Source organism: Corapipo altera, unplaced genomic scaffold (assembly GCF_003945725.1).
Source record: "Corapipo altera isolate COAL_440 unplaced genomic scaffold, ASM394572v1 0, whole genome shotgun sequence".
NCBI classification, from domain to species: domain Eukaryota; kingdom Metazoa; phylum Chordata; class Aves; order Passeriformes; family Pipridae; genus Corapipo; species Corapipo altera.
This window is the reverse complement of record NW_020884872.1, coordinates 8,659,936-8,687,911: the sequence shown is the minus strand read 5'-3', so window position 1 is coordinate 8,687,911 and position 27,976 is coordinate 8,659,936. Positions and strand designations below refer to the sequence as shown.

The 27,976-nt window shown below is 35.4% G+C and overlaps 1 protein-coding gene across 2 annotated transcripts in view; it reads right to left on the bottom strand.

Annotated features, from left to right (window-relative positions):
- Positions 1-27,976, bottom strand: part of CFAP47 (cilia and flagella associated protein 47) — a 269,686-nt gene that overhangs the window by 54,705 nt on the left and 187,005 nt on the right. The window contains exons 53-57 of one of the 2 annotated variants that reach the window (XM_027638424.1): positions 27,011-27,118; positions 23,584-23,695; positions 16,618-16,722; positions 12,652-12,808; positions 5,331-5,426 (exon numbers count right to left, since the gene is read on the bottom strand). In XM_027638424.1, the coding sequence (XP_027494225.1) occupies positions 5,331-5,426; positions 12,652-12,808; positions 16,618-16,722; positions 23,584-23,695; positions 27,011-27,118 (578 nt within the window). The remainder of the gene's footprint in view (positions 1-5,330; positions 5,427-12,651; positions 12,809-16,617; positions 16,723-23,583; positions 23,696-27,010; positions 27,119-27,976) is intronic. The other variant, XM_027638431.1, reaches the window with a different exon arrangement.

Genomic DNA, 27,976 nt, shown 5'->3' with positions numbered 1-27,976 from the left:
AGAGCATGCTGAAGTAAATAAATCATTTCCTTATACAGTCAAGGGAATGTACTGTTCTACTTCTTCAACTCAGGGGATTGTTTTTAAGAAAACAGTAACAGAGACCTTTTGCTTATTCTTACAGTGCTGCCTTTCACTTCCTGAACTTCAAGTTATTTCACTAAAAAGAGTTCCTGATTTGCAAAAACATATCAAGATATGTCTACACCATATAATCTATAAAGAAAGTAAAATTCAAAGGAAAAAGGAGGGTATATAACAGGCCCTATAAAATACAGTCTGAAGAGATTGCAGAGAAGTACAAAGAAAAATCTTTAAGCTTTCTTGTTCATCATACTAGAAGGCACGAGTGCCTTAAAACATGACACAATGATGTCTCTACGTGAGGGTCTCAGGTGTGCTGTGGCTTTAGAGAGCTCTCCCAGCTTTTCCATGCTGACAGCAGAGACAATCTGCACAATGCCACCAGCTTGAATGCATTGATTTTGTCAGCATATGTCTCTGCAGATAAATATGGCTTGGACTACATCATTTGTGCTGTCCCAGTACTGAGCAGTAACACATCCTCCAAAAACAGCCTGATTCTCTCTCAGCTGTAACATCAGAACACTGATCTTTAGAATGGTTTCTCCTGACTGAGAGAGGCAAGTCAGGATGGTTCAGCAATCAGAAGAATGCCATGTACACGGATTAGGAAGGGATCCCATGTCTTCCCTTCTGCTGGAAATTTCACAAAGTAAATCTACCTCTGCACAAGTTTCCAAGTGCCATGATGCCACTCCAGAGAAAACTGAGCAAGAATAATGCCAGCTGAAGGTCTAAACAAGGAATGGTCACACAGACAGGTATCCAAACATGGTCAAGAAGGAAAGTCATGGTGTCTTTGCATACACTGGCTTCAAGAAGGCTGTTATTTTGTGGTGATCATAAACAGCAATTTCTTTAAAGGCATATGTAATTTTCAGAATAATACTTCAGCTACCTGAGATGTAAAGTCCAATTAGGTGCAGCACAGCACCACAACTTTGAATTTATTTTGCTGAGAAAATAGATAAACTGTGAGAAAATACCTAAGCCTTGCAAGAAAAGAAACTTAGACAGAATGGTGGTAACACCTTAAGGACTCAGCAGGAAACTACTGAAATGAAAAGATATAAAAACTCTATGAAGAGAAAACTAATAATCAGAGGGTAGCAACTCAGTAATATCATGGATCAACCCATTCTGAGAAGGAGGTTGACCTGTCTCAGAAGTAGGAACAGAAGTAGCAGGGTAAAAATATTGAGATGCTAAAGACAAAACTTGATCTGCCAAAGAGGGCCCTTTCCCAGAAAAAGAGAGACGATAGAGTAGAAAGAAAAGAAATGTTGCAGTCCTGTGAGCTGAATGTACTCACAGCTTGAGGAACACCTCCAACCAGAGACACCGATGGTTGACTTCAGAAGGCAGCCTGCCTGCTCCTTCCTGAATGAACCTTGTGTAGCACAAGGAATTGATGTACCCCAGCTTATGAACTACTTAAGGGAATAGTACATTTGTTGAACAGTTCTGCTCATAAAAGTGAAACTTGATAGTTTCAAAAGGTGAAAATTCAGGAGAGGCAATAACATTAATGAAAGGAAATCAAAATGAATGAAAAGCAGATAAAGCTCATCACAAGGAAGACTTGTATAGATGAAACAGGAAAATACTTAGACTAAGGAAGTTTAAGGGAAATCTGGCACCCGAATCCTCCAGCATTTCAATGGAACTCTAATCCCTTCAATTTCCCTGTGAAAATGTGTTCCAAAAAGAAGGGAAATTTGAATATAAAACAGTGAAAATAAGGAAAGCACTTTTTTTTTAAAGTGAATCTCCTAATTATCACAACTTCTTTTATTGTAGTTTGCAGTGAGGTCTAGGGGTGTGTGTGTATGTTCCCTTCTTCTCCAGTTAATTTCACTATTAGTAATTTTTTATTAAGATAAAAATATGATAGTATTGCTTATATACCTGGCTGTTCAGTCTTTTTATTGTTTGAATGTCCCTTTCCTACAGAATCCATTATCTCACCATTGACTACTTCTTGACACAACCTCTTATGTAAGTTATTCACATTATAAAGTGTAAAACTATTTCTGTTGTGACTGAGTGACCAAACTATGGTCACAAAATGCAGTTAAAACACACAAGAGGAAAGAAAACCTAATATTTTTCAACATGTTTTCAAAATAGTCTATTAGAATTGAGAACTATTTCTCACAGTTCTTTTTTTTTGTAGCTCTTCAAGTCATTTTATGATAACAAAAGCATAATAAAAGAGACAGAGACAGAGGAACGAAGGACAACCAGGGCAAACGAGTATGTTAGTTTTGTTGTTTTTTCAGTCCTTGAAAGCAATCACAAGAAAAAAACAGATTGTGCATGAAGAATTACTGAAAGAAAAAAGTAGATGCAAATAAGTATAGAATTAAAGATGAAAGTCTTGAAATACAACAATTTAGCAAAATGGCCTGAGGACCTGAACAAAATTTATGCCATTTCTTAGGTGAAATTAGTTTAAAAGCCAAGTTATCTGTATCCATAGTGGACTGTACATGACATAAAAAGTATGCTAAAATGCTTTCCCAAACAACGTTGAATAAAATATGAAACTATAATAGTAATATGCTTCCAAAGAAGATACATAGAATCTTAATAGCTCAGATTTGATTGCCATCAAACTGGTTTAACACTGCAGGCAGCCTTTTGGAAAATGTCTCACTAACATTAAATACATTTATTAAATATATTTTATCTTTCCTTCTTAAGGGCTCGGGAGAGTTAATAAATACATATACTTTACTCTAAACCAAAGTTCAAAGGCTAAATAAAGAGTTAATCGTAAAGTTCTCAGTAAAAAGGGAAAAGAGATAAACACAATACAGGTGACTGGACTGCTTAAAATATAGAATCTCAAAACACAAAACTGGTGTTGAAATATGGAGAGAGATATCTAAAGAGCAGGTCCTGCTAACTGCCCCGTTTATTGATCCTGTTTGATGCTACAAGGAGTCGTTTACAACAGACAGGCTTCGCCATAAACACAGACAGGCAGCTAAGCCACAAAATGTAACGACTGGAGGTTGAATGCAAAATAACACCTTCAGTGTCAGCACGGGGCAAAGAAACACGGTTTGTGCTCCTGGGAAACAGTATCACGCAGCCCAGTACACTTATGTTGCTACTGTGAAGCCAAGGCAGGGAAAAAGGATAGTCTACTATGAGTAACAGCTTCACAGCATGGATAGTATTTTGGCTTTCTTGTAAAAGGATGATGAAAAAATTATTCTCAGATTCTCAGTCTATCTTGTTATTCCTTCAGTTTTTAGAGGGAGGGGGGGAAAAAAAAAGTAATTAGCAGCAAGCACAGTTTTTTCACAAGCATGAATGTTGCTCATAAAATGGTCTAGCAAACACATTCCAGCAAGTCTATCAAGAATAATATTAAGTTCCAACATATTTTCAAAGTATTCTTTCTTTGTTATAGGGAATAGTGGCAAAGCACTAACACCTGCATCTAATCTGGTCTTCATCTACTGATCACATCATAAAATATTGCAGATATAAAAGATAAGTAGCAGAAAGTACAATTTATAAAGATTGCCTTGGTGCTCTAATATTTATGTATAGTGATTTCATTGTCAGTTTTACTATGTACATGAATTAGATTGTTTTGGACAGTTCCTCACTGCTTCCGTGAAAAAAAAAAAAATAAGGTTGTGACAAAAGTTACAACTTTTATATATGTCTGTGTAAAATGTATATATATATAAAATTATATGATGTCCAGACCGATTCTTATGGTTTTTTTTTCTTCTAAATCCTTATCACCCAGAAGTTTTGTTGAGGCATAGTAATCTGCAAGGAGAGACAACTTCTCCTTAACGACAAAACTACAAAAATTTTACTTCAAAAATAAATTTCTTAGCAATTACCTTTTTTTCCACTCCATTACTTCATGTTTAAGGAAACTGTAACTTGTTGCAGGATATTTTGAAAAAATAAATATTTGTAATACTTTAAATGTATTTTAAATATATTTTACTTTTCCAGTGTATTCATTTGCACTTCTTAACATTTTCTCGTTAGAAAAAAATAACAACTTTTAAGATGCCTTTAAACTTCAATTTAATTAAGAATCTTAACAATTGATGCCTTCCTACCTAATAGGCGTTTTTATAGCAGTGTTGCTCATCTTGACAATCCTAAAATACAATAATTTGAATAGTAATTTAATTTTTAATAAAATTCAAATCCTTTCCTAGGAATTCATCAATACTGCTTTATTATATGGGTTCATTCACCCTTCTTATATCATACTTGTAGCACCTATCATGAGGTCAGGTTACATTCCTCTTGTTTCTCTTACACAGAATCATCACTTTGTCACCACACAATATCTGTGCTTTGATGGAAAAATATTATTTATAAAAAAACCTGTATTTCAAAACTCTAAGAGAATCACTGCAGGAGTGAAGAAAGAAAGAAAATACACAATTCAGAGGAATTTTACTGGATGCCCCTCCGATTATTACTTAATTATTTTAAGTAAAACAAATAAACATCATTCATATTGTGCTAATTCTTGTTTCCAGAAGGAGCCAGATTCAACACATGAATTATGAGTCGCACTCATACACCAAATATTACACACACTCTTGATTTCAGGGACTAAAAAATATCATACCATATAAATAATTCAATAATAGAATCATAGAATATCCTGAGTTAGAAGGGATCCACAAGGATCATCAAAGTTAAACTGTTGGTCCAGCACAGGATCATCCCCGAGTCACACCATGTGCCTCAGAGCATTGTCCAAGTGCTTCTTGAACTCTGTCAGGCTTGGTGCTGTGACTACTCTCTTGGGGAGTCTGTTCCAGTGCCCAACCACTCTCTAGGTCAAGAACTTCTTTCTAATACCCAACCTAAACCTCCCCTGACACAACTTCAGGGCGTTCCCTCGGGTCCTGTCACTGGTCACCACAGAGAAGAGATCAGTGCCTGCCCCTCCTCTTCCCCTCACGAGGAAGTTGTAGCTGCAATGAGGTCTCCCCTCAGTCTCCTCTTCTCCAGCCTGACCAGACCAAGTGACCTCAGCTGCTCCTCATACGGCTTCCCCTCAAGGCCCTTCACCATCCTTGTTGCCCTCCTTTGGACACTCTCTAATGGCTTAATATCTTTCTTGTATTGTGGTGCCCCAAACTGCACACAGTGCTTGAGGTGAGGTTGCACCAGTGCAGAACAGAATGGGACAATCACCTCCTTCAACTCACTTCATTCAAAGTAGAATTCCAGAAATTACATACCTCGTGGTTGTTTAAACAGAAGATGGAAAACAGATTCCTTGCTGGTGGACTCTGACAGGACAGATGCATTGAAATCATGACCAGACAGCTCACGATCTAAAAAAAACCAACCAAACAAAACCAACAACAACAACAAAATATTCATGGAAACTCATTTAGAAGTCAAAATTTCCCTAATATAACAGCTTCATAGACAGCAGTTTTAAAAAATACATCCTTGAATGGGAGTACATAGCCCTTTTTTCCCCCCTTTTGTTTAAAGGTTCTCCCAGTATTTTCCTCATTGTGATGAAGTATAGATATCATATGAATATCTTTCTAAACAGAATTAAAATAACACACCATCATGAAAAAACCCCAAATTTTAATGTGTTTTCAGTTAAATAACATCTAGAGATTACAAAATAAATTGTTTTGTAAATTAAAAAATCAAATAGCAATGAAATCCCACGGTGACATGAAACGTTAAGAAAAAGCTTGAGAGAAAGGGGTTCAGGACTAGCAGTACTGACACAGTTGCAGACAAGAACTGGGTTTTGTTGGCAAGTTACTAGATCAACTAACAGATCACTTCATAAAGACAGTGGATTTAGACATTATTTACATTCTTTCACTGATTACTCTCAATGTTGTGGATAATGAAAGATGAGATCAGAAAAACTGGTCTGAAGTCCAATTTTATAAAAAGGCTTTGAAGCTGTTGAAGAAACCAAAGGAAATGCCTTGTTGGAAATATATCTAGTAGTTAACTCCAAGAATCTGAGCCCAACAGATAGACTATATCTGTATAATATGTCATATAAAGTGTGGTAACACTGAATGATGAACTGCTGACAGGCAGATATGATACCCGGGACTCATCAAACAGCCAGGAAAGACTGTCATTGGGGGTTATGGAACAAAGTTAAAGTAGCTTTAAGAAACAGAACAATGATCAAAGATGTTCAGGAAGGCAAAGAAAAGCTCTCTTGGCACTACCAAACTTCTCACTTCTTGTGAGAAGAGAAACAGCCTCAAAATCATTTCACCTCAAGAACAAAGTTTCAGGTTTTGGAAACCAGCTTAGAGGTTTAAAACAAAATTTCTAATCTATGAGAAAATACTAAAAGAATTGAAGGGCCCTTTCCAAATATTAAAAGATGGGTGCACAAGAAAAGCCAACACACCCATTTTAATATATCAATAAAACAACTATATCATTGTCTTTCTTTACCTGAGAGACTGCAATGGGAGAAGTGAAGCTATAGAGAAAGCTTCCCCTATAATGCTAATTATTCTGGAGGAATTCTTTATTTTTTTAATCCCAGAATGCTAACAAGTTGAATACTGTAAATTTCTATTACTAGAAGAGTTTTATAAAGTTTCTAATGTCTCTTATTTATTTTTTCTTTATAGGAATCTACACAATCAGCTAAAAATTTTCACAGAACTAGCTAACTAACTGCTGGAAACTTTTTTTTTCCTTCCGAAAAATAATTTCACTGTATAAAATTAAAAGCACTAGGTTATGCTTCATGACATTCTAAAAATGCATTTATCAGTTCAGAAATGCATTTATATATTGTAAATAATTTTTTAAATTGGTAGATGGCATAACAGTTTGAATTATGTCAGAATCAGAACAAAACGATGTTAGCACTTCTAAATTGATTATGTGATTGAAAATAATTTCTTCTCACATCTTTACTATTTCATTATAAAACTGACTTATATATAGGCAATAATACTTATGCCCAATGTATTTTACCTGAAAGAAAAATAAGTGTATTTAGCAGACTTGCCTCTGAGTACTTAGTTCAATTACATAATAAAGTCAGAGAAAGCAGTCTGAAAATATTTTGCAGTGCACATTTAAAAAGTGGCAATTCTAGTTTGGAAATCTTTAAATGGAAAAATACCCAGCCAAGCTACTGTCCATGCAACCTTCTCTAGGACACAAGGTAAGTTTTAATAATCCGCAACATGAGACACTTTGCACACGTCCTTACCAGAAAGCAACTTTATACACTGCCACAGATATCAGCTTTGCTAATGCAGGTAACACTGGATTCCAGAGGAAACAACTCACTTCCCTTATCTAATTCCTAATTACCACTGCAGCTTTAATCTTTTCTTTGATCATGGTTCTTCCAAGTTTGAAATGAATACCCTCTATAAAAGCACTTGACCTTTTTTTTTGAAACTCCAACAGACATTTGGATCATGAAATTATGAAATCAAATTACCCATGTTGACTAACATAAAGCATTACAGGTATTAATGAACTAGTAATACTTAGGGACAATTCTTATACAGGTGAACTCTGGGGGTTCAGTGGTTTTCACTGAAGATTTCAGCAGTTTCAGTTATTTATATATATATTTTTTGCTTCCAAAAATTTTAGTAGATATATTATAGAGTGGTATTTACAGAAGAGCAGTATCATTCAATTTGAAACAGCTGAACTAGTACAAATGGTTGCTAAACCACCCGTGACAAGGGTTTGCATATTCTGTAATTCTGATCATTGGCTCACACTGGGGAAAATCAGCTGCTCTCAAATAAACATTACTCACATGAATATTCTTAATGTAGCTATGAATGCCTCTGTGGATTAGAGCTGCACATTTAAGCACCTAGGTATCTAAATCCTAAGAAAAAAAATTATTGTTCTTAAATTCAGTAAAAAAAAATCTAGTTTTAGGAGGTCCAAGATTTCATACCTTCATTACAAATTATCAGATTGTGGGTAGTTTTACTTGCTCTATAATTATCCCAAATAAAAGACTGTTTGTGCTACAGTAACAGTCAAAATTCTCAGAAAGAAACATTTCTGAGAAATAATGCTCTGGGGTTTGACAAAGCTTCAGAAATGCAAATGAAAGCTTCAGAAATGGTACAAATATAACAATTCCCAATTAATATCTGTTTTAATTCCTGAACTGTGCAATTCAAAATATAATTTCAGATCTATCTAGGGCAGAAACTGCTTATGGAATGTTACTTGAAAACAAGATAGAGATAACTTCTGTAATCTTCTTCAAAGCATTAACTAAATCTATAAATGTTGATGTTTACTACTTGTACACTTTAACTGAGATGCCCTATTTTAATTGTTGACACTTTGAATTCTCTTGAGAGGTGGCACGTGTTCTGAAACACAATTTCTAAAAATGAAGACCAGTCAAGCATTTCACTCTGCCTTCTGACTTGCTGTTTGCTTTCAGTTCCCCCATTCTGTTCCCCCTCTGGCCTCCAGTAACACCACCAATGAGCCTGATGAGTCCAGCACAAGATTAAATAAAGGAAGGCATTCCAGTAACATCTTTTAATGCTAAAACGTCATCTAAGACATTTCAAAGTGTTAGCAAATTGAGTTTTATATTACTAATCCTACAGTTTTAAGAGCTGTGCTCAGAGACGGATTCAAAATGTTCTTGTTTCCTGTGAATTTGAGTTAGCTGCTGACAGAGTCATTTCTACTCTTTGGATTAATATTTTTCAGGAAAAGAAAACCCATGGGTCTTAAGAATAAAGAGGTTGCCATTCTTTAAAGAATAAATTAAGACTATATTTCAGACTAAAATGTTTGTGTTTAATTAATTTAGTTTGAAGATTACTATTGTTCTGTCTGAACTAATATTACTGTAATTCTTAACTAGCTTGTACATTCCTAAGTGTGTTCTTGCACTGCTAAAGGAGCTCCTAGGACAAAAATAGGCTCTTCATATCAAAACAAATTCATATAAAGAGTAGATCATCATGACATGGGTAAAAGATCTGATCTTCTTCATAATGTAGGATTGTAAATGGTGCTAAAATAATATTCTTACTAACAAACTGATACAAGCAAAATAAACAGAGAAAGAAAATGGGAAATTTGTGGAAAAGCAAGTTCAGAACTAGTAAAGTTTAGTTCTTGATAGGAAAAGAAGTAGTCTAAAAGTAACATATTCATACTAGGACAACTTTCTTACCAGACCCATTAGACTGGGATAGCTAATTCATTCTTAATGTTGAAAAAAATTCTGTTAATTAGTTTTTACTGTCCACTGGAATAACATATCTGCATTGTTATGATATAGTGAAGTTAGTATGTTTTAAATACTATTTTCTTCCTTTCTGGTAAACTTTGTCCTGAAAACAGGAAAGTTCTCAATAAATATATCAGCCATTGCAGAAATTATTTTCCAGGATATGTAAGGGCCAGGAATACTGGTTGAACTTGTGCATCCATGACTGCTTATAAGACTAGATTTCTTTTCTTCTGGAAAGAAGGAAATAAGTATTACAGTCAGTATTCCTACAGAAAGCAAATCCTGGCATGCACAATGATATCCAAAGACAGCTTGAATGCATAACTCAACTATTTTATTGTGATTAAAACCAATCAAACATGATGTATAGGTCACCAAGAGTAATTGGATTAGAATACTAACGTTATAATCAATCTGATTAACAAATTCAAGACAGCTTATAAAGGACAGGTAATGATTTTTACTTTCATAAAGATAATAGTACAAAATCTATTTTTTTCAAGGAAAACTTTTCATAACTTCACAGACCACAGAAACATTAGATCATCATCATGGCAGGTCTACTGAATGTGCAAAGAAAAACGAAGACTGAAAACTTCTGATGCATAAAAACAGTCATCAGTCTTTCACTGTCTAAGCCAGCTCCCAGTCTCTGTCTCTATTCCTGAAAAGCTCTCCAGTACAAGTTAATGCTCTATAGTTAGAAAGATGACTGTTTTCACCAAAGCAATTAAACAATGCAGTTTCAACTAATATTTTATCAGAACTTCATAATCCTCTAGGCTTTAGATGCAATATTTAAGCTCCATAAACAATTTCTGATGAAGTTGCTTCAGGGATAAACTAGATGGTTCTTCTCCATTATTTTGTGAATAGCACATTGGATTGGGTTTTTTACAAATAATACTTAGTAGTATTGGAGCACTAAACTGTGCTATCTGGCACCAGATTTATCCTCAATAAGCAAAGCAGTTTGCTTCTCCTAATTGCTGTTGTACAAATCAGAATACCAGCTTGCACTTTCCACTAGAATAAAGCAGTCCATGAGATGCAGTGGGAATCATTATACTATACACGTAATACACATCTACAATTCAAAAGATTATACAATCAGTTATTTCCTGATCAAATAGGAGAATTGCACAATTAGTAATTCACAGCACTTCTAATTTACAGTGTCTGGCCTAAGAAAAGCACAAAGGGCAGATAGAGTGAGAGGGGAAAATGTTAAGGGTTAAAATTTGAGCAGAAAATTGCATTACTATAAGCTAAAAGTTTACTCCATCTTCAGCTGTTCCAGGGATGATGAGTTGATGAACAAAGCAATTCAAAAGAGAGTTATACCAACAATTTATCATGGGTACCTCTGGACCGGAGCTTGACCATTCATCATGTCAGTCCCTTACACTAATTTACATTGCACTCTCTGTCATCATCCATGTCATTAATAAAGGTCTTGAATAATATGGGCCCCAATGCTGACCCCTGGGGTACAACAATCATTACCAGCCAGCAGTTGAATGTCAAGTTGTTGATGACTATCATTTTAGACCAATAGTTCAGCCATGTTTTCACTCCACTCAGCAGTTTGTTCATCAAGCCAACACTTCCGCAGCTTCCAAACAAGAATGTTACAGGAAACAGTGACAAAAGTCTTACTAAATCACAGCACATTACATTCACTGCTCCTCCCTTACTTGCATAGTCACTCATTTCCATACAGAAGGCAACGACATTAGTCAATCATTTGCACTTAACAAACCCATTTGACTACATTTGATTACCTTCTTGACCTTCCTGTGCTTGGAAATGGATTGCAAGGGAATGTGCAATTCATGGGCTACACAGATTGCAAAAGGACGTGTCCAATGATCCCACCAGGGGCTCAGGTGAGGCTGATCATCCTACTACTACTTCAGTCTTGTATCAGTTTTCAAAGAAGAAAACTACAGTCTTTTCCCAGTCAACAGAAACACCTCCTGATCAGCATCAATTTTCATAGAAAAGCACAGCCTCATGATCACACTGGTCAACTGTTTTATCACTCTGTGAGTTTCATCTGGATTTGTGGATTTGAAAGCATACAGCTATTTTAAGAAGTCCACAGACTGTTGCTTCCCTGTGAGCTGCCCATTTCCCTTTCAAATCAAATCAATATATGCTGTTTTGGGAGCAAGTTTTGACTGCAGAGACGCAAAAAAACTTCCAAACTGTTGAGCATGTCAGACTTTTCTGCATTATCTGTAACTAGCTGATTCCCCACTATCCATCAATGGACCTATATGTATTTTCCCTAAGCTTTCCTATGCAATTAGCATAGCTTTAGAACATCTTCTTGTGAGCCTACACTTGCCGTGTTAAACTTCACACCTGATGGGCTTTGGCCTTCTTTTCACCTCATCCAAGTGTACATTATTTCCATTGCTAGGAACAGGCCATAGGGCTTTATATTAAGTCACAACAGTGCAAAGCATCAGGGACTTGTCACATTGCTTGGACCTCAGCTACTTTAGCAGTAGCAGCACGTAGCCAATTGAAAGGTTTATCTTCAATTTTTGTTACGTGTAGATGCCAGAAAATGCTTTGGTACCTGTTTCCTGATGCTACAACTTATGTTGGACTAGGAGGAGATTCAGAGAACTTTCTAAAGCCCTCTGCTTCACTCAAAGGGAAATTTCTTCCTTCACTGAGTACATTTCAGTCATCAACGAGAATTTGGGATGTAAAACTTGAGTTCTTACAGCATTTGTGAAATCTGAGTATGGGCAAGGACTTGTCAACCATTGATAATTGTGGAACTTATACTGAAGTATGTTTGAAAATATTGCTGAAATATACTTCCTTAGATGGTCAATCAGAAAAAAACCCCTCAAGTGTTTTGCCCTTACTACCTTCATTAGTTATTTACAATCTGACCACATAATGTAAAATCTTCGAAGGTAACAGAGGAACAAAAGGAAAACAAAACATTAGCTAGTTGGCTTAGACATGCAACTACCAAGACACATCCCAGGAGCCTCCTGTTGCCTAAATGTCACAATGCAGTCCACAGTCAACAACCAGGTGCAGATACACATGAGGTTGTATGACCTAAGAGGTCTACTGTGAACACTTGTTAAAAGTTTGTGTTCTTTCTTCACTCCTACAGCCCAGAGCATTTCAGGGTGGATGTGAATGACACACAAGGCCTCTATTGCCAGAAAATGGAACGAGGCAAATTTAATCCCATCCCTTACACACTTTAACACAACCCGAGGAGTTTAAGTTCCTTCCTCCATCTCAAACAAAATTCCAAACCCCTGTACCTGTCAGCATGACATCCGCCACCACATTTTCAGGAGTTGGGTTTTCGAAGGATACGATGGCAGAAGAACACTGGCCAACGCAGGCACTTATGGAAGTTGGTTCCATCAACTGAGGAGGAAGACCAGTTCCCAAAAGTAAAAATATCCACTCTTGAAACTGTAAATGAAACAGGTCACTGTTTTATGTTCGATGAATCAGATCTGTACATTTTAAACCATTTTGCTACTTCTTTCTTCTAGTGTTCTATGTCTCTGTTAAAAGTCAGTTGTTGTTTAACTCTTTCTTTCTTCTTCCTTCACGCTTTTATGTCACTCCAAGTATTGTTTTCTGGAAATCAATAGCTCCATTCTGGGAGATGTTCACATCTCCTGTTTTTGCATTTAACTTCTGACCTACTTTGAGCACATACTATTTAACTTCCATCCAGCTACTCAGAGTATCCAGTGCAGTGAATGGAAAGGTGTAGGTAGTTGCAAAAGGGCAACTCAAAGCACATATATTAGAACCTGAAAGTAGATGAAGTGAGAAGTTCTCTCCAGAAGACAAAGGAAGAAAGAAAATAATTTTTTTATGGTCAGCAGTAGAATCACAAAAATAGTTAAAAGTGTTACTCCAAAGATAATAAGGAACATTAACCTTTATACACAGAAAAATCAAGAATATTGGAAGGAACTAGTAGATATACAGTACCACCACAGAGCAGAAAAAAAGAGGAAAATAAATGTAACTGTTGTGTTAACTTTCATCTTTTTTGTTCAGCATGAGGGTAAAGAGTCACCTGCCCCACATTTTAAGGTTATAAAGAGTGATGTTAATAGTTCCACTCCTTATGGAAACTTTAAATGTGAATAAGCAGGAAAGGTGAATGGTAAATATAAATATACTATCATTAGTTTAAGAAAATGTTTAATTTGTTCATTTGTGTTGCCGCCTTTAAATAATAACAATATAGACTAAAATCTGAGGCTTATTACAAATTGCTCAAAATGACCTTTTGATCTGTTTTGTTCGTTATGACTCAGAAAGGCATGCAATACAAAGAAAATAGAAAATAATACAGAAAAAAACAAAACATTATTTTAATTATCCAAAATATTTCATTTACTTCTGCATAGTCTGTCTGAAAAAAATAGGGAAAGTCTGTAATAGGGTTCAAAAAATCTGACAACAAATCTGGAAATATTTATGGTAAGAGGTGCCTAATATATTGAGACTTCTCAGCATAAACAGGGATAAATAAAATGGCACATTATATGCCTTCAGAAAATAGCTTTGGACAGTAAAATTGTATGCTTTTGTTATCATTTTATGGAGAAATACTCACTCCAACAAGAAATGAAGACATTTTAATCTTACTGATGGCAATTGTTTGGTAAAAGGCTACAGTGGTCTACACTGGCTTGGTATTGATACTTCGTGCTCGCTTACAGACACAGTAACAGAAAAAATGTTTGGTTTTTCTTTTTCAAAACTTTTGAGTTACAAGGCAATATTAGTCTAAGAACACTTTCCAGCACCCCTGTAAATATGTGTGATGTGAACCACCTTATTCAGAGCAAGTAATTTTACCTTGAGGTGCAGTGCAGGGATGGGAGGGGAGCACACCCTTATATTTTGTGCAGGTGAACTGTAAAGATCAAATTTGAGCTTTATTGCTGAAGGCTCAGGCCTATGGTCTACAGACACTAGGGAGTGTAGTTTCTACTAATTTTGGGGGTTTAACAAGAGGAGACATTTTGAACCACATTGTTTCAAGTGCTGAGCATCCTTACAAGAACTCACTGAGACTGTGTTGAACTGAGCAGCTAAAGAAGGAGACAAACAAAATAAGGGATCCATCTGGAAAATAAAACAAGGCAGGCAACCAAAAAATTACAGAGATTATAGGACAGGCCTGCTTTGCCTGACCTGCAGTTACTTTTCCTCACTGACTTACTTTGTGATGGAGCTCAAGATCATGTATGCACAGGGAAAGAAATCAAGAGTTAAAAATGTAAAAAAATGAATTCCTAATGAAAATAATACAAGATAGGATCTAATATTAGGCTCAGTTTCTTCCTATTACTTACTACTGTTAAATGTTCTACATTACACCTAGATGTGATAAAAGAATAGAATAATACAGATATATTAGAACTCTGGGTGTGGGTTATGCTCAAGTGGATCTTTCAGTTGTGCTGTCCCAAAAAATTTAATTTCATGTTTTTGCAATGATTAGAGCTAAACTCATGTTCACTTCACTGAACTAAGAGAAACTTCTCTGTCTATAATCTGCTTAATTTGATTCTGGTTTGAAGCTGTACAAAGAGCTTTTCACAAAGACACACAATCAGAAATAGCTAAGGTGTATCCTCTAAGTACTGTTATTTATTGACCGGAGATTAGACAGCTATTCAGCTATCAGATGGTGTAAGTGCCCACTCAGATATATTTAATCAAAGAAATCAAGGAAAGGAAATCAATTTTGTAGTGGCAGGGGTTAATTGTTTAAGGCATCCACTGATGACGATGAACATTCTTCAAGTCTTCATTTAAAAAGGCAGTTATACAGTTATGCTACTGTCAACTACCAGTACAACAATTAGCAAACCAAAATAGTTTGGGACTAATTTAGTAAGGACTGAGCAGTGAAAATTAATCAAAATTTACAAAATTCTAAAGATTCAGGTATAAAAAGAGCTATTGGTTATACCAACAGATTGAAACAGTTAAAGGGAGTCTGGACAAATCAGCTGGAAGGATGGGATACTGGCTTAAGTTCACTGGAGATTGGTCACTACTTGAAAGGAGATGTACTGGATGACAAGACTGTAGTGGCAGGACTCAATTTGTTTCTGAATGGTTTAAATTAAGTGTTTCATTGTTTTATTTCTTTTCTAATTGGTGAAGTGTCTTTTTTTTTTTTAATAGATAATATGCCTGTGTATCATCCAGTTCCAGAGAAGATAAGGACATTCTGTCCTCTTGAACTAGCCTTGGATATATAATATTCATATGAAAATTGCTGTCTCCTTGTTTTTATCCTTAATAAATATTTAAGAGAGATTCTGAAAATAAACGCTGTGCTAACACCACCTGCAAATAACCTGTCTGTTCAACATACTTTATCAGGAAAAAAAAATTGCCGTATCACTTCCTTCACTATTTGTTTTCTTCATATAAAAGAATATTTGCTTTTGAAATATTACTTAAAACACTACTGAAAACTCCTGGTAGCATTCACCTGGAATAATTCACAGGTCAGCAGTCTATTAGGATATCAGAAAGTCAAAAAAAAATACACAGAGGAAATTGCACAGAAAGCAAATGCTTCATTTAATGACAGCTCATATGAAATATTATCATTTACATCATATTATTAGTTTTTCTTTTTGATTCCAGATGTAATTTAAAATCAGCTAGTAGGTCATGCTGATGACTCATGTTTCTTTATTTACCTGTTTCTCATTTAAAATTAGGAAAATTCACAGAGGAAAAAAAAAGTCAACAATTCTAAGGTGTTCAAAGTAAAAACCATTTTCAAACAAAATGAAAGGAAGAATTCACTTTTTCAAGTGTGTGACCTTCCAAAAGTCAGATCAGATAAAAAAATGTAAGAATTTAATTTCGCTTGGGGTTGGGAAAAAGAGCAAGAAATTTAATTTCAGCAGTGCCACTGGTAAGAAATGCCAGTCTTCTAGTGTTAAAAACAGCAGAACTAATTACTGAGCAAGCTAAAATTATTCATTACCTATCATAGCTCCTAGGCCATTATGCCTCATTTTAATACTGTTAAGAGAATAATTTCTGTGTAAAACTAAGGTTAAAACAAATCATAATTTTTAACATTTTTGCATTTGCTCTTTCATTATGCATCCAGCCATTAAACTTCAACTTGACCTACAGGCTGAAACCCTTACTCGCTTGCCTATTAAAAATAATAATCTGAATCCCAAGTGTTGTGGGCAGCAAACATATCACCATACCTTTGCGGACTTGAAGATTATTCTTGCCTGGTGATTGCGTTTTCCAACGGCAGACGGATAGAACTGCACGGGCAGTTGAATGATGGAATGGGGAGCAACAGTCAGCTGTACAAACATAAGGAAGAAACAAGACAAAGGGTGAGGTAGGGAGTGGAAGGGAGCAGAAACCATTTTTTTGTCTGTTTCTGTTTTGTGCTTTGTATCAACAGTGTTGTTGTTTATGTGATTAATGTGTTCTACCAGATGCATTCTCCCCTCTCAGCGAGCACAGGCTGCTAAGGCAGCAAGTGTATTGTAGTAAACCACCCTTGTGGCAGTCACTGCACGTTCACTCCCCAGGAACTTCAGAGCTGGTGTTATAGATTGCTCCAAGGACAGGGATAGCAGCTCACAAATACCCTTCAAACAGGACTTTGGTGTCTGATCGTACTGATGACACTGAAAGGTTATCACACTGAGCTCCACAGACACAAACTGGCTTATATGGGAAATGCAGGGTGGGTTTTAATACACTAGTGTTTTGTCTGTCTTCTGCATACCTTTATCTAAACTAGCACTGCAAATAACGTTGCTAGTCTTCTCTTCACCTGAAGTATACTTGAGACTCAATTGCACAGGGAAAAGCAAAGAAGCTGACTACAGTGGGGTCATAAATATTTTAAGAACCAGATAAGTAGTGAAAGAATAGAATTATGAATAACAAAAATGCCAACACATTGAGAGAGTGATCAGCTGGAATCACTGAATACACAATTACTGTATCTATTTCTTTAATTTAAAAAAAGTACTAGGCTTTCTGTATCATACATGTTTAAATAATGTTGGCATGTAAGAAGAGATGAAAAGGTAATTTGCATTTTGAACACTTGAGATGTATTTTATAAAACGAAAATAATTTACAACTAATAAAGGTCAAAACAACACCCTACAACAGCTGGCACTGACAAGCCCTTTTATAAAGGAAATGTCAGCCTTGGAAGAACAGGCCACTTAGAGGCAGTGAACGGGAGTTACTAAAACCACTTTTTTTTTTTTTTTTTACTACATTTAGTAGTTGTAAGATGCCTGACTGCAGCAACAAGCCCTGTAACCTCTTCCCACCTCAAAAGTTTGACTGCCTGTGCCCTGATACGGTGTTTGAGCTTATGGCACCTCAAATCTCAGAGACACAAGGATTCTGACAGGAACAGGAATGGCAGCCCAGTGCGGCACCGGGACCACTGGCCACAACCACAGTGCTGAGGACAAACTAGAAGCTCCAGAGGGTAAAGCAGAGACAGAGATGTTCACTAGCAGAACAGACCCCTAATAAGGCTTAGGTTGCTTTTCCTCACTGCCCCACGGCTTTCCCTGCCATCTCAGAGCTGCATGCCAGCAGGGTCTTGCCAGTCATCTTCTGGATGTGTCTGTAGGGTACCAGCACAATTAGGGACTGGGATGATGGTGTACCTTGAGTAGATATTCCTACTGATGTCAATGGGAGATATATTGAGCAGAAGAGAAGACAGAGCTCATATGTGCTCAACTAACACACAAAATGTGAAATGTTATTTTTCTCTTTTGGGGTGCAAGTTTTAAAGTAATACACCAGAATACTGCCATAACAGTTAATTGAATACATTAGCTGTCTTGTCTATTGATGAGGAGGTTTATTGTACTTTTTCAAACTTTCCAATTTAAATTTTACAATTTTTTACAGTTCTCACTTTGTGATAAGAGATACTTGTGGAAGGATAAGCAGGTGGGTCTCATGCACTCTCAGCTCACTCCTGCATCCCCACACTCCAAAATCCCATAAAGCCCACAGGTGACTGATAACTTGAAAGCGCATTTGCCACTCCCCCATTTGTCACTTTTGCAAGGTTCTGTACTACCCAGAATAACAGACCTGAGGGAGAGTCATCTCCCACAAAACACCTCCATCTCCACCTCCCCACTGCCCAGAGTTCATTTAGCTGTTTGTCATCTAAAATGAGCCTGAACAGCTCATTTCTCAGTCAGTTCCTGGGCATGCTCAGTATGCAGAGACCTTTTTTTGAGAATTTTTTACTTTCATTTGCAGTCCAGTTCCTGCTGCAGCCAGACCCATTTATCAAATGAAGACTTAAAAATGGAGAAAGAATCTTAGTATAAAAAGAACTCCCTTCCAAATACTTTTGAAAAAAATGAAAAAGCAGGTAAAGACAGGTTGTCACAGAATAAGAACACATAATTAAGTTACAGCTAAGATTTTTAAATTTTGACCAGTTTCACTAGGAGATATGAATTTTTTTGAATAATAAGTCTTCCATAAAGATGAAAACAGACAGGAGTTCGATTTTCAATAAGCATTACTTGACATATTATCATTACACAGAAAATGCACTGCCACAATGAATCCAAATAATCAACATGGAGTTATGATAATCCAGCAGACTGCCTGCTCTGAAAGCAGAAAGAATTTTTATCTTTTATACTATAGATGTGGGTTTAACTTTCTTTTTTTTGGTATTATACAGATGATGTTTTTTTAAATCCAAAAAGTAATTTGTTTTGAAATAAGCTGGGCAAAAAGATAACTTACTTTCTACTGAAGACCAAAGAATAAGTTGCTTTTAAAATTAGAATTAAGAAATCATGCTAAACAACATATTTTATAAACGTCATACTTTTCACAATCATTCAAAATATGGTGAAGTTAACAAAACCCCTGCCTTTTATTTTGTTTACATAAACAAGTGACTTCCAAGATACTCATGTGAAAAAAAAACCTGGCATCACTGCTCTTCATAAGACCTCAGATATAACTGTTCAAATACAGAAACCAAGTCTGAAGAAGACTGACTAACTACAAATACATTATTCTTGTTACAAATTGACAAAAGAAGGGAAATTTTTCACTAAATCTGTTCTCTGTTCTCTACTCTATACAAAACAATACTCATGGCCATTAAGAAAATACTAAAGCTTGCACACAGAGATTTCACCCCTCTCTGACAGCCCTTCTTTGTTATTTTTCCTCAATAAAAATTCTATTTCAAAGTCAATCAGGACAGAACAAAGCTTCATGAAAAAGGTTTAGGATGGTTATAAGCCAGGAGAATAGCAAACTGAAGACTTAAAGTGAAAGTATGTTTCTTTTTGGCAATAAAGATGATCCCATTTGTAAGACTTTTCGGTACATCATAAACATATGTGTGTAACCATATAATACACACACATTTGAAATACGTCCATGTATTTACAAGAAGGAAAAGTATTAAACTGGGGAACATAGCATGACTGATGATTGAGAATTTTCAACTGTTAAATGCTGAACATGAGTCCTTCTTAACTAAAAATAAAGAAAACTTCTGTCAGGACAGAAACACAAAACTCAGCATTCCAATGATTGTTCCCCCAGAAACTCATAATGGCCCATATGCTAATGAAAAACAAGCTAGGAGTTCTACAGTATGCTTATGGGAGTTCATTTTTATTCCAACTTTAGATAATTTGACAGTATTTATAAAGTTATTAAGCTAGTTTAAGGTTGTCAAGAAGTGAAACAAAAATTAGGTATAGCTTGTTAAAAAAAACCAAACAAAATCACATACATAAAAGGAAAAAAATATATGAAAACCCAAATTACATTAAAAGAGAATCCTTGAAAGCTTTTATCAAATTCTTGAAAGAAAACCAAGATGGTTTATTCCATTTAAGACTGTTTTAGGATACAATTGCAAAGCCGTTAGAAAAGCATACTTTTCTCATTATTAGCAGTTTACAAAGAGGTTCATGGAGCTGCTTCTAATTTACATGGAGCTGACAAGAGATTTAAAGCCTTCGAATTTCATTGTGACTTCCTTATGCATCTTGAAGTTCAGGAATACTTGAGCCTAATCCAGCTGGACCTCAGGAAAGCCCATTATTAATGATGTCAGTACTCGAAGTTGAATCAGATCTATAGAAAATAATCCCTTGTGGTATTTCAGTAATGCCTACTGTCCCAAATTGAAACTGCAACAAAATTCCCCACACATGGAAGTATGACATATATATTTGAACTTGTTTAAATTCTGAAATATTAGTAAAAATTTTAGTTATTAATTTTAGGCAAATATCTCTAGGAAGGAAAAAATTTTGTTTGATACCACTGTTGAATCTGACTTATCTAACATAACTCAGTGACTGATAAAGTCCATTTGAGACATTTTCTGACTGACAGGCCACTATATTCAAGACATCTTAGATGACATAAAAACAAATACAGAAAGTTATAGGAAATATTAAAATTACTCACCTGACTCTACTGTCTTCAAATATTATCTATCTTACATTGGACAATCTGACCTTCAATTTATTATTCTAAAAACTTGCTCTTTATTGTTGCATTTAATCTAAGGATTGCACAAATCAGAATCTTTCTGCTGACAAGAAATCATTATTTGTTTTAAAGAGAGTAGAAACTTGAATAATTAAGATGGGAAACTAGTTCCACACACAAAAAAGGCTTTGAAACAGACATTAATGTAAACTAATATCTGAAACACGGGTTATGGTTTACAAGAACAAGGAGTAATCTTCTGGAAGTTGGAATACACTGTTGTGTGGATGGACCAAGTCTAGGATGCAACATATTCAGGAGAATCAAATTCACGTCTGGAATGCCATGTCCAGTTCTGGGCTCCTCAGCTCAAGAAAGACATGGAACTACCAGAGAGAGTTCAGAGGAGGCTACAAATATGATGAGGGGTCTGGAGCATCTGTCTCATGAAGAGAGACTGAGTTGGCCCTGTTCAGTCTGGAGAAGAGACAACTGAGAGAGGATCTCATCAATGTATATAAGTATCTTAAGGGGGAATGCCAAGAGGATGGGGCCAAACTCTTTCCAGTGACAGGACAAGGGACAACGGGCACAGGAAGTTCCATCTGAATATGAGGAAAAGCTTCTTTATTGTGAGGGTAACCGAACACTGTGACAGGCTGCCCAGAGAAACTGTGGAGTCTCCATCTCTGGAAATATTAAAAAACTGCCTGGACATGACCCTGTGTATCCTGCTCTAGGTGAACCTGCTTTAGCAGGGGGAGTTGGATTAGATGATCTCCAGATCATGATACATGATACACGAAATAAATATTAGGTAGATGCCTATAGTAAATTCACCAAAGCTACCCTTTAACTGGAAGAACTGTCATTAACAACATTTCAGAATTCAATCCATAAATGATATACAGGACTGAGGATTATATTAAAAAGAAAAGAAAGAAAACTACTGCAGTTAGTGATGAATGTGTCTTTTCCTAAACAACGCAATACAGTTTTTGGTGATCTGTGAATCTCTGGTGATAAATTAAGAAAGATGAAAGGAGAAGATTTTTGTTTCTAACTTCCTGCACAAGGTAATAAACAATCTGCAGCAGCCAAAAGTCACTATAATTAAATCTAATTCACTTCTGTGCCATATATAATACTCCCAGACAATTAATATAGTTTGCATTCATTATGTTTCTTAGCTCCTATTCAAATACTAATAGATGAAATTATTAGTAATAGCACTTGTTGAGATTTAACACAGTGTATGAAGATGTGATAATATGCATGACATAAAAGACTAAAATGAACACTTCATGTTTTAAACTTTTAATTTAATGGAATCTTATGTTGCAATATATATGACAGTTCAGTAAATAAGTGTGATCTCCTTTAGCTGCTATCTTCACGGTCCCTTTTAAGAACATTTGGTTTGGTTGTACTGACATATTTAAGGCTGAAAGCTGTTTAGTTTCTGAAAGCCAAAACTGCACGTTATCACTTTACGGCATTCCTCTTTTTTCTCCATACAATTTTGTATCTTCTCAGCTTTATTTTAGGATCTTACTACAATATTCCTCCCCTCTCTCTCTGATCCCCATACCAGTTTGCAGAAATAGACTCCTTAAATCATAGAATAATTTGGGTTGGAAGGGACAAACCATCTCTGGTGTTTGTCTTCCCAGAACTACCTTTTTCATCTCTAGAAAAGGTGCAACTGCCATTTTTCTCCTGTCCATAACAGGTTTCTTCCTTTTCTTTTTTTTTCCATGTTAAAAGTTCCAAATTCACATCATAATCTCAGGTTGTGACAGATGCACTCGACACAACTCATTCATGACAGAGGTTCCCCTAACCCAGAGTTTCCGTGCATCTGTCCCCAACAGCAAAAGGAGACATATTTCATAGAATTAATTGTTAATATCCAAAAAGTTTTTTATAGGGCCTGTACTATTAACTCGCAATCAATGGTCAATAATAAATATTTTTCTGAACCCCATTCACCTAGAACTCTAGCCGGTCTCAATGAAACTATGAAATCTGAGCCAATCTATACAACTCCTAGCCCTGGAAAGGACATAAATGCCAGGCAGCAAGATCGAGAAACTTCTGTAACGGAGAAGGAAAAAGCGGTGTACATAGCAGTAAGAGGGTGAAGATTTCCTCAACAGAAATCATTCTGAGAGTGAGTTCAGAGAATGAAATTATTCGAGGTATTTGCCTGAAGCTTATTTGTGGCTATATTGATCAAATTATTATTCATAGGCCCTGCAGGTCACTTATAACTGCCATGACTATGAGACATTCTTATATTCTTCCATTAACATTTCATCTACTAATCTAAATATTTATCTAGTTATCCTGTTGATTCTTAGATACTTGTGAAGTTTCTAATCAGTTGTTTTGTTTACAACTTCTTCTTCTTCTAATATCTCCTGAATTATTTGCAACCTACATTTCAGTCCTGCTTAAAATCATTTGACAAAGTATTCCAAGGGAAAAAACATCTGTACTTCAGCTTGAGTTGCCTTTCAAGTTTAATTATTTTTATCTTTAAGCTGTAAAATCTCTAGAATAAATGACTATAATGTCTAAAGGATAGTATAGTCTGAACCCACAGTACAATACACAATTCGTTTTGAAAAGAAGGTTCTCTTCTATAACTTTTGTGAAAGCACAGAAATCTTACTTACAGAGTGTCCTGTGTCAGACTCAATTGAAAAATTCCTAGGATTGCTGTTAAGAATTTCTAGCTCCAGAGGTTGATGAGTAGAATTAAAAAGAGGTATGTATAGACGAGCCCATCTGGAAAAAAAAAACCAACATATACACAATGACAATTAATTACAAAGCTTCTTCCATTGCATTTCATTATTTATAGTTCTTTTTATTTCTTGAAAAATTAGTAATTTTAAGAATAAGACTTATTTATTTCACATTACCATTTTCCCACTAGTGTAAACACATTTAATAACATTAATTAATATTAATAACCATTATTAATAACAATAAATTCTAAATCCATTTAACATTTCATTTTGTACCATTTCTGTGTTGTTCATTACAGTATAATCACAGAATCATTATGTTACACATGTAGATTATGTATTTTAATGAGTATTGTGATTCTTCCAGAACAAAGATTGGAGTATGGTGATTGCATAAGTGTTCTGTTTAAATTAGCTGGTCCTCTATTTATTTTATTTTCCAATTAAAGAATAAACATGAGATACTTTAAATAGGGTAGGAAGCACAATTTTAAAAATAATTCATAAGACTCTCAATATTTTTCTGCCTTTAACAAACTTATATGATCATAAATCACATCCTTGTTATAACACCAAGGGACAGAGAAAAGAGATTCAAGGTGAATCAGTGAAAACAGTAAATGAGAAAAGTTTGAAAAATGAGATATATATATTGGTTTTGCTGTAATTTATCTACCTGATGGATATTCCCACTAGTCAAAGCTGTGGCAGGTCAACTGCCAGATTACTCCACATATTTATTCTCTGGAAAAAATGAGTTGATTAATCATAGCTAAATCATCAAGGAAAAAGAAAATATAAAAAGCAACATTCAGGAGATATTTCAGTCAAGCTTTATGCTGTAACTTCGAACCCTAAAACCTGTGCACAGGTGGGCTCCTTCCAACATATGCAGTGACATAAACCCCCAGCAGTGAGTAGCAGACTTGTTTCTGACTAACTGTCAAAGCACTGTATCACCGAGATCTCCACAGCAAACAGTGGAGAAATACCAGGAAACTTTCACGAAAGAACTTCAGATTGACTTGATAATTCCCATCTGTCACATATACCGTCTCTGTTATATTTTTTTTGTCTGGTGTCTTCCATACATAATACTTTGCCAAAGGGAAAACTAGGTTGGAATATCTCAAATTTCAGTAAGCAACTACTTGACTTAGAGGTTCTTCAAACAATCAAAATCCATTAAGAGCACCTGCCACCCCATGTAGATTGACTATCATGGTTATGCTGGAAAAAGTTGTTCCATGTGGCAGTAAATTCAAGACCACTGTGAACATCATTCAATTGATTCACCTTCAATGACTTCACTGTGGAGCCCATAACAGGTTGGATAAATGAAAACGAAGAATATCATGGAGAAGATTTCCCTGCTTAGAAACATATGGTAAAGGATGTGTTAAATCTGCCTTGACAGAAACAAAAAGTAGATCTGACTGTGGTCATCCCAGAATGTTAAAATCTGAAGAAGTATTAAAAGAAACTGTTAGAATTTTTTTCTTTTCTCTTTCAAGAATTGGTTAGAAACTGATTCTGTGCACCCAGGGGTTCTTGGCTCCTAATTCAGTTCCAGGTGATGTTCAAGGTGTCCTTGAAAAGACATAAATTCTTTAAATTTTCAGATCAACTGAAAAAAGAATGCAGGCAACACACAATGAAAAACATTATTCTTAGAAGGATATGGCATATGCTAATGTTTCTTCTGCATTCAAGGAAAAGGTGGTAGAATGGAAGTTAGTCTCCTAAAGAAGTACAAATCTTCACCAACCAGAAATTCTTCAAACATTTGATGACATTTACAGTTCACATCTCTGGGTACCTAGCGAGGAGGTACGCCATTCAAAACAAAACAAATTGATACCTTTCTTAAACAGACAAAACATAAATGTCTACCTGCATTGCCTTTACATATTCACCATACATTAATGCAGCCAATTCACTTGACTTCACAGTGAACCTTTTCAGCAGGCAGAGCAATTCTCAGTAATTTAACTTTAACCTCAATGCCATCACCGATTCCCATTCTACAACACTTTGCACTTCAAGAAAAGTGCTGACAACATTATGTTGTTGACACAATAGAAACAGATTTACACATTGGAATTTCAACATGCATGCGCTTGTAAGGCAAAAAGAAATCTCATTTGAAAAAATAAAACGTGGGATTTAAGGAGTCTGAGATCAGAGTTTTGACAGTCAAGAGTTGTAATTAATGGAGCTTATCCTTTTCAACATACAATTTACTTGTAGTAGGAAGGGATGACTTGCTATTCTCAGCCAGACCATTTGTGCATGTAGTTCACAGGTAGTGCATGCCAGAGAAAATTATGAATGCTAGGTTGTCTGAATGAAAAGATTTTAAGTAATTTCTAACTCCTAATAGCATCAGCCTACATAGAAGAGAAAAACTGTGGCTTTTACTCCAGTTCAGAATTTTAAAGTAAATACCAGGAAATAGCACAACCTCTTTTCTTTAGAACAGAATAACAAAGACTTTGCCAGTTATCCCCAGTCTGTGTATCATATTTGAACAGCTGAATATATTCACTTACCAAAATTTAATCAGGTAAAATTTCATGCTGTGGTCCTAACAGAGTTTTTGCTCAGTCTTTAAAGTATTTTAACTACAGATTTAGTCAAAGATATGACATACAGAAGGGAAATTCAGCATTCAGAAGAGCACTGTGTCCACAGAACCTACTAGTAAGTGGAGGTAATTGGAGGAAGAGCACTACTGAAATTTCAACATTCTTGAAAGTCTTATCCTAAAAGTTTTGGTTTCTGTCTTAAAAGTCAGAACTGAGCATTATGCTGTCAAAATGCAAATTGAAATTTTGTTGAAGGATTGTAATAATTGGGTTCATTTCTCTAAGTAGCTCATTTTCTTAACTCTTTCGTTGTTCCAATGTCTATTCCCAGGACCTGCAGGTTAGAAGTTGTATTATTTTGCCATTTCTTGAGAGGTTAAAAGAAATTGCTAACTTCCATAGAAGTGTTTGTAAAGCAGGATTGTCAGTATACTCCCAGTTCAGAAAGATGAAAAGAAACAGAAAATAAAGCAAACCTACAGAACTCTGAATTATGGATCTTGATGATTACATTCTGCAATATTTTCAGAGTGATGTCTATACAAGGACTTCCGAGGAAGTTTACATATAGGCTACAATTTCATTCCAATTGTTTTTCTGCAAGGAAAATTTTATCTACCTACTCATATATCTAGGAAAATCATCTGCAAATTACTACAGTGCATACAGAGCACTATTCTGACTTTCTGATGTACACTTTTCATATGTTTTCCACGATACTTAAAAACAGTGACCCAGTCTAGCATTATGGACTACATACTTACTTTCCAAGCTCGCATTTTATTTCAGGTAGACTGGTTGGGGATGCCTTCTCTGCAATCAACCTCAGTGCATACCAAAACTCTCCAACCACATCGGACTGGAATATGACACTAAAAACAGATACATAAGCTTAATATGACACAGTTTTTGTTCAGACAATTAAAAACACATACAGATTAAAATTCAGGAAAAACCTAATGAATTCAACATAGTGAACTCTCTAATTATCTCCCACGTTTCCCCTAACACTTCTGGCTGGTATCTGGATTCAGTTACCAAAAATAATAATATTTAGAATTACTGATGCAACAAAACCTCTTCTTAATCTTTCCTAAATTCTAGCATTAAAAGTTGTTTGTTGCTTAGGGGTTTTTGTTTGTTTTCTTTTACCAAAATTACAACAAATTTCAATTTAAAAGACTAAGCTTTAATTTCTTTTCAGTGTCACAGAATTTTCTTCTTAGTCATTTTCAACCTAGAGAGTAAAGTAATAGAAATACTATACACTAATTTTAAAAAGGAAAACCTTTTCAAATCTAGTGATGAAAAGTGAGGAATAGATATAGATACATTTCTATCAGCATGACAAAAGGATATACTTCAAGGGAATATTCAATATATTGTTTTGATGTACAATCAAAAGTTGTCATGACTGAAAATTGCTTGCTGCTAGGTCAGATATGTACAGCAATATATTTTTGTGACAGACATTCTAAAACAGTTCTTTCCTACTGCAGAATTACTTTTCTATTTCTTGGGGTTTTTTTAAGTAGCAGAGTTATAATAACATTAAAACAAAGCACTGGAAGCATATAAGAACTTACAAGAAATTCACTGAGCAAAACCATGACCCATTAAGGATTTCTTTTTCTAAATGATAGATAACTATGTATATTCCATGACTTTATTGTTCCAGACAGTCCTCTGTGCCAACAGAGCTTTTAAAGTAAGCATAAAAGAACTTAGGA